The following is an 8,432-nucleotide window of genomic DNA, read 5'->3' on the forward strand; positions in this document are numbered from 1 at the left end:
TATAAAAAATAAGTATAAGTATAATGTTGGTATATTACTTAAATCAATGCATACAGGTTGCTTCATATTTTTTTGTTTATATTTGTGATTATGTCAATGTTTATGATCCGTAAAACAAATTTAAAAACTGACAAATGACATATTACGATGTGTAATTATTGTTTTAGTTAAAGAGCTAAAATCTGGATGTATTATTAGCTCTTACATCGTTAACTATTATTTAACATATTACATGTTTAATTTTTATTCCGATAATCATTAAATATATACGGAATAACTTCATAAGATAAATCTTATCCACGTAATATTAAATCCAAACAGTCCCGTGTGATAGCACGGGTATCCCGCTAGTTAGTAATAAGCAAAGGAAAATTTAGCTTGTCAATAGACGAGTCGTTTTTTTTCTTTTTGGGTGTTCTTAAGCAACAAGTTCTTACCAAAGGTTAAAAAGAAATGAAATAATTAATAAATTAATAAATTATTATGATTAGTAAGTTATTTTTTATGTGAACAACTTACTAAGTGTGATAAAGGACAACTAGGCCACATTCATGTACTTAAGAGACATTTTACTAATAATCTTATATATATATATAAAAAATCATAAGCTTTATACACTAAAAAAAGATTAAATCATTTTTTATAAGTAAAAGTGAAAAAATATGATCAAAATCTACAAGTTTGTTTATGCTATGATTCAATTTCTTCTTATATTTTTTGTTGCAGCGAAGAAATATGCTCGTAAGATACTTCTTATCCTTTTCAAATTTTCTTATTTGCTTTGCATAAATTTTTTTATTCCATTTTATTAATATGATTTTTTTTTTTTTTTGCAGCGTATGTTCGTAAGATATTTCCTATCTTTTTCAAATTTTATTTTTTACTTTGCACAAATTTTTTTATTCCATTTTATTAACATGATTATTTTTTGATTACAGCACATATGCGTGAATGTGAATATGATGATGATTGTCCACAAATTGTTGCGTATCCTTTACTTATAAGGTGCATTTATTACAATTGTGTAGTTGTTAACGTCAATGATCCTTCATCATGAGAGGAAGAAGTGCCATGAAGAATAATAATGAGATTTTTCATGAGCAAAATAGTTCTGCAGTATACCTTATGCTAGAATACTTCATAACATGTCATTTATTATTTTAATGGATATCAATAATTATTACTTTTATTTATACTTTAGTTTCTTAATTGCCAAATCTTGAAGTTATGGTTACGATAATAATGTAATTAAATAAGAAAACTAAGAGTGTTATTTAGAGCCTGTTTGAATTACTTTTCAAAAACTGTTTTTTAGTTTCTAAAAATTAAAAAACTAAAAATTATAAAGTTTTGTAAATCTGTTTTCAAAAACTGTTTGTAGTTTTATTGTTTTAAAAACTAAAATACTGAAACAGCTAAAATGAGTTTTGGTTTTCATTTTTCAATTTTCCAATTTTAGTTTTTTTAAAAGACACAGAAAAACACTTTTCATTAACTACATAATCGTAATATTCCTCCATTTGAAAAGAGTAAGATACATATTATTACTGCAGTCTTAAAAGAAATTTGGTGCATGCTTTATTCCCAATGACAAGGCTTCATAATTTTTTTAAAAAATAAAAAGACTTCAGGTTTTCAAATAATAATGCAATAGTATTCTCTTTTTTTTAAGAAGAATAATGTTCGTTCATAAAAAAAGTAATTCAAAAAAATTAATGCAATAATATATTAAAAATCAAATTGTATTATGTAGTGAAAAATATTTGCTAAATTATTTTTATCTTTTTTCTTTAACATACTGAATAATTTATTAAAAATATATGTAATCATAATCAAATTAAAAAATCAAGGCTTAATTATAAAACATATTCTCAAAACATACTTATCAAACAAGTTTTTTAATTTTTCATCTCTAAAATAGTTTTCAAAAACACCATCACCAAACATGTTTTTTTTTTTTCATTTTCTTAAAAACAATTTTTTTAAAACAGTTTCTTAAACTAATTTTAAAAATTAAAAACGAAAGAGTTTCTCAAAATAATTACAGAGCTCTAGCATAATGCATAAGAAAGAGTTTGTTCTCGCGGCTTGAGTTTAATTTTATTGATTAATTTAATTCGTAAAGAGCTGTTACTGAATTTTATTGGTTCTAAAACAAAGGGAAAATATCGATAAAATTCAATAAAACAAAAGATCTAGGTACGAGGGTTGGTTATGCAAGGGGAATGTATTAGCACCTATCACATCAGTGGTATTCCACATGAAACCTTTTGAAAATATGTGTTATGAAGCTAAAGGGTTAAAGTTTACAAGAGTTTGAAGTGATGAGAAAAGAAATGTTTTACTATTTTTGTGTGTTCGGCAAGACACTGCATCTTGTACCTACATACCCCTTATGTGCAAAAGAGAAGTAAGAGCATTTGTAGTTTTGCTCAAACGAAAATACGGAAGTTTGTTTTGTTTGTTTTTAATGGAAAACACATTTCGTCGCTTTCGAATGGAAAACACCAATTGCCATCCACAAGTATAAATGAGTGTGTATCTGCATCATCTTGATATGGAGAACTTTACTTGAATTTAATAAATAAGCATGTCTCACATTCAAGTGGAAAATATCAACAACTGCAACCTCAACTTTTAGGGGCTTAGGGTTTGCATCACTGCGAGAATCAGACTAATGTTTTTCCTTTCTGAATATGTTTTTTTTTTTTTAAATAAAGTGCACAAAGGCACAAAAGAAATTTGATGGTGTTTGTATTTTTTAGGTTTTTTGAAAGTGTTTCAATATGTGTTTTAACATTTATAAGAAAAAAATTTGATGATCATTTTATCAAAGTCAAAGTTTATTATGAAAAGTTTTAAGTTTGAAAATAAGAAGGTTTCAAAAAAGGGAGACATTTTAAAAATTGAAGAATGGGGTAGGAGATGAAAAGACTATCTAAAGCATAAAGATAAAGGGTGTAACACCCCATTTCTACCTGGTAGTTATAATCAAAATCAGAGTATAAAAATTTCAACAAACAAACGGGATGTCACACTTCACCGGAACATATATCATAAAACAACCTGCTCATTTTAATTCAATAGATACATAACACTTACATACGGATGAACCAAAATAAACTTCATAGATATCAAACTTCGCATTTTAATACACAGCGAAAAATGTTCATATTCGTTATCAAAACATTTTATATCCACCATAAACAACATGTATCCAATTTATAAGCCAACATGGCAACTTCATTTATCATTACTCAAAGTCATTCTTTTGAAATACTTTAACAATAACTAAGATTCAACTATGAAACAACCAAACATTCATCCCTTCCCGACTGTTACATATCAGAGCAAGATCCGACTCGACGTAAGCAACGGAAGATTGACATCTTCCAAACTACTCCGAAAGCGTACTAATCTTCTTAACCTGCTCGTTACCAACATAGGGGTAACATTCAAACATAAGGGGCGAGATATCAAACCATATAATTGGGTTTATGATAAATAATATAATAGTTCATATTATATAAAATCACCGCTTCACAGTATCAACATCACAAATTCACTTCACTTCACATCATTATATTCAACAAGTAATTAAAGTCACAATTCAAGTCACAACACGCCACATAATTCATACATGCAATATAGAATGAGACACTAACAATGCACATGCATGTGGTACCCAGGGCTTCAGCCCCCATCGCTAATTATCAATTAATAGAGGCATCCAGCAAGGCATAAGCCTTCATCACAGTTTGCCAATCCAGACTGTTACAAAATATTCAAATGTATGTGACTCGGTGAATGCAACATCACATACTCAACAACAACAAAACTCGTCACGGGGCATACGACTATATCACCATCATTACTAATAAATAGAGGTAATCAATCGTCACAATAGTTCATGCACTTCGCAATATTAACAGAATAATAGCATCACATCGTCACTGGCCATAGACCTATAACTTTGTATCAACACATCACAACAACAAATTAACGACAACAACTCAACAACAACGAATCAACAACAACAACAAATCATCACAAATGATACAACGACAATTAACACTGGCTAGAAAGCCTATAAAACTATCTTGCCAATAAAAAGTTGCAATTCATCCAACTCACATCATCTGCGAAATTCACAAGTTTTCAACCAATATTCAACACACAATTCAACCAAAACAATCTACAAACCTTTCGTAATTATTCAGACAATTCAACTACACCAGCTAAATAATTAACGGTTAAATATTTTATTAATTCTACTTCGTACTATTCTGTCGCATGACGTCTCTGTTAAATTAATTATTCTACCACTTATACCATTATTAATTATTAGTCCAAATCTGATACTGATAATTTTCACTGATTTCGTGCTGTGAGTATTTTTCTCAAAATACCTATTAGATATATATACAATTGCCATCCTATATACGGGTATTTGTAAGAATTAAATATTTATGAGAGATTAAATAATAATTAATAAAACATTAAATTATAATGATAGAATTTTTTTATGCGATCACCTTCTTAAGTGTGATAAAGGGCAAATATCCCTCATTCATCTAGTTAAGAGACATCTAATAATTATTTTATTATTTTCAATAAAATTACAACTCTATTATTAAAATTTATTTTATAATCCAACAAATGCTCAAAACTATTTATTTATTTATAAGAGAACATAAATGTTGTACACTAAAAAAATCAAACATATTGTCTTTGTTTATACTTTGCAAAATAAGGAAAAACATGGCTAAAATTCACTTGTTTATTTATGCAATGATTATATTTCTTTCTCTATCTCTTGTTGCACCAGAACATTTCCGTAAGACATTTTTCATACTTTTCAAAATTTCTTACTTACATTAAAGTAACATATAATTGTATTCTCTCTATTTTAATTGCAGCACTTGAACATGAATGTAGAATTGATCAAGATTGTACAAGGGTTGTTGAGTATCCTTTGGTTATGAGGTGCATTGGTTACAGATGTGTAGTTATTAACACTAATAATCCTGGGCCCAAACCTAAGGGAATTCACAAATTTCATGAAGGGAAAAAATGATCTCTTCTGCAAGAAAAATATTTGTAGTATATGGATACCAATAATTATTATTTTTATTTATGCTTTATTTTCTAATTTTATAAACCTCTAAATTATGGCTTGTACTCTAAGATGACAATAATATAATAAAATTATTTAGATCGTTTTCTTTTCACTTAATTTTTTAGGCTTACATGGTCTATTTGGTTGGCTGTACAACCTTGGTCAAATGTCACTACAAGAAAATATGACATTAGCTACCATAAATTCGCTACGGATTATTTTAGTGGTTAATCTCAAGTTATAAAAAGTGAGTTTTAATTGAATATCTTTATTTTTTAAACAAAATTATGTTACAATATTACTAAATATGTATTATAGTATATTATATATTATTACATTTACAAACTTACAAAAATATCCTTTTCTTAAATAATTAAAAAAAAACATGTTTCCTTTCTCATTCTCTCTTTAAACACGTTTTCTCTGATCATTATCTCTCTACCTTAGTTTTTTGGGTTTGAGAAAGTTTGCGATAGGAAGATTCTCTTCTCCGAGGCTCTCTAACGGCTAGATACCCTATCGATAACGGCTAGTTTTATCTCCCCAACTTCCACATTCTCTTCCACCTCCGCCTCTGTTTCTCCCCTCTTCTTCTCCAATGGGTGCTTCCTTTCTTTTCCCTAAAACAAACTTGACAGGTTCGAATCAATCGAAACTGATTCATAAAAAGAAAACTTCAACCCCAAAATCATTTGCTAGTGTGGTATCAAACAGTGTTTGCGATATTCCACAGAGTCAATTCCCTCAAGTTTGTATTAAAGGTAATAGGCTTGCTATTACAATACCTGGAGAAGAATATAAGCTAGGAGTTGAAGCTTGCAAGCATCATCTTCATGGTCGCGTGGTCTGGTCTAAAGGTTCTTCGCCTCTCACGGTGGTAAACCTGAAGGAGAAGCTTTTGTCTCTTTGGCCATCAATATGTAAATGGAGTGTCACATCCCTTGGAAAGGGCTTCTTCAAATTTGCTTTTTCATCGCTGGAAGATGTACAACGTGTTAGATCGGTGAGTGCATGGAATCTTCCGCAAGGAGTCCTCAAACTCTTCCCTTGGACTAAAGATTTCACTCCAGCTACTTTGAAGCAAACTTCAACACAAGTTTGGATCAGGATCCATGGCCTTTCCCAAGAATACTGGAGACCAAAAATCCCTTTTGCAATAGACAGTAGTATTGGAACTCCAATATGCATTGACTTTGCAACTAACAAATTAGTTTTTGAAAGGCCTTTTGGTCATTTTGTTCGTGTATTGGTGGACCTGAATATAACTAGGGATCTGAGCTATAGGATTCTGGTGGAAAGAATTGGTTTCGCCTTCTTTGTGGATATAGAATATGAGAAGTTACCCGAGTTCTGTTCTCATTGTTCTTGAATAGGCCACTCAGTTAACAACTGCAAAAGGATGGAGGTCAGCAAAGACATGAGCAAAGGCACAGAGAATCGACCTAATAAAGATTGAATGAAAGCTCCTATGAAATCCTTAGAGAATGGCAAGACTGTGATTAATCCAGTTATTAATGTTACGAATGATAAACCTGAGATGAATGCGAGTATTGTTGGAGAGATCTCTAACCCTCATCACGGAGAAACCTCAAACTCTCATCTGATAGAGACTCAAAGGGTGGACAAATCTAATGAAGGAACACATGAAGATAATCTCATCAATTCTGAAAATTATGAGGAAGGAACCGAATTGGATAGTGAATATGTTGAAGTTATACAAATTGTGGAATTTGTTCTTGAAACTCAGATTGATCCGGCCCACAAGGCACACGTTACTAATTTCTTACATGAATCCTAGGCCAATATGGCTAACAAAGAAAGGGATGATGATAATGGAGTGTACATTTTTCCTGTTAAGGGTTTCCAAGTTGTCTTCAATAAAAAGAGAAAAAACAAGAAAGTTATATCTTCAAGCTCAATCAAAACTAGACCAAGGTCTAGTCATAACAAATTGACCTTATGAACTGCCTCTTTTAGAATATTAGAGGGGTAGCAAATAGGGCTTCAAGGCTGGCACTTAAAAATCTGATTCTAAAAACTCTCCTGAGTTTGTGTTCATTGCTGAACCTTGGATGGACTGGGATGATTACCCTCAACAATGTTTTTCCAGGTTTGATCTAAAGTTGTTTGCTGGTAACAATAAAGATAATCTTCTTCCTAATCTTTGGTGTTTCTGTAAATCGAATTATAATCCTGATATTATTCTAATTGATGATCAACATATATCTTTCACTATTAAATTACATGATTCTGTTTTTGGATTCTCATTCATTTATGCCTCTAATAACTATATTCATAGAAGAAATCTTTGGTATGCTCTTAGAAATACTCCCCCTAACATTCACTGGTCCTTCATGGGAGATTTCAATGCTATTGTTAGTGTTACTTTGTTGTGTGTAATACCCTCCCTAAGTCCAATTCTGATCATTACCCGATTCTAATTTCTATAAAGCTTGATAACTTAACTTTTAAAAGTCAATTCAAATTTCATAAAATGTGGACCATGAATGAGGACTGTGATAAATTAGTTAGGGATTCTTGGAATGTGAAGTTTTATGGCTGCCCTATGTACATTCTTGACCAAAAACTTTAACTACTCAAGAGTAGGCTTAAAGTGCGGAACAAGGACATCTTTGGTAATGATCAAAATAAAATTGTTCAGGCTGAAAGTAACCTTAAAGATATTCAAAAGGAAATTGAGGATCATGGCTACACTGACATGTTGCATAGGAAAGAAATAAAAGCTCAACATGATTTGGAATTGGCTTTAAACATAGAAGAGGAGTTATGAAAGGAAAAATCCAGACTTAATTGGCACTCAAAAGGGGATAGAAACACTAGGTTTTTTCATACCTATGCTAAAATTAAAATAAAGAATAACCTTATTTCTTGTTTGAATATAAATGGTAACTTAGAATATGACCAACATAAGCTTGAGATTCATATTGAAACTCAGTTCTTTAAGCTTTTCAACTCCAGCTTTGAAAGGTAGGATATTGGCCTTATACAAAGAGGGATTCCTAACTTAGTGAATGAGGCCACAAATGACATGCTCACTAGAATTCCTAATTCTGAGGAAATTTATAATGTTGTTACTAACTTGAACATTGAATCTGCTCCTGGGCTTGATGGGTTTGGGGCCTTTTTATTTGTCCGCTTTAGGAATATCATTAAAGTAGATGTTGTCAATGCCATTACTCAATTTTTTATTGCAGGGTTGGATCCTTCCAAATTACAATGCTATTAATATGGTCTTGATTCCTAAAAATCAGAAGGCCAATATTATTGATCAGTTTAGGCCAATAGCTATGGC

The 8,432-nt window shown here is 30.7% G+C and overlaps 1 protein-coding gene and 1 long non-coding RNA gene across 3 annotated transcripts; both read left to right on the top strand.

Moving 5' to 3' along the window:
• Nucleotides 1-549: 549 nt before the first annotated feature.
• Nucleotides 550-1,209, top strand: LOC131635810 (uncharacterized). Of its 2 annotated transcripts, none has more exons than XR_009293877.1 (2): nucleotides 550-741; nucleotides 837-1,209. It is a non-coding gene; the product is annotated as an uncharacterized LOC131635810 (long non-coding RNA). The 2 variants fall into 2 exon arrangements; XR_009293878.1 differs by having other exon boundaries at nucleotides 939-1,209.
• A 4,508-nt stretch (nucleotides 1,210-5,717) lies between these two features.
• Nucleotides 5,718-6,488, top strand: LOC131635792 (uncharacterized). The gene has a single exon (XM_058906439.1). The coding sequence runs from the start codon at nucleotides 5,718-5,720 to the stop codon at nucleotides 6,486-6,488; it is 771 nt and encodes a 256-aa protein (XP_058762422.1).
• Nucleotides 6,489-8,432: the final 1,944 nt, after the last annotated feature.

This window comes from Vicia villosa, unplaced genomic scaffold, assembly GCF_029867415.1.
Source record: "Vicia villosa cultivar HV-30 ecotype Madison, WI unplaced genomic scaffold, Vvil1.0 ctg.001554F_1_1, whole genome shotgun sequence".
In the NCBI taxonomy this organism is placed as follows: Eukaryota; Viridiplantae; Streptophyta; class Magnoliopsida; order Fabales; family Fabaceae; genus Vicia; species Vicia villosa.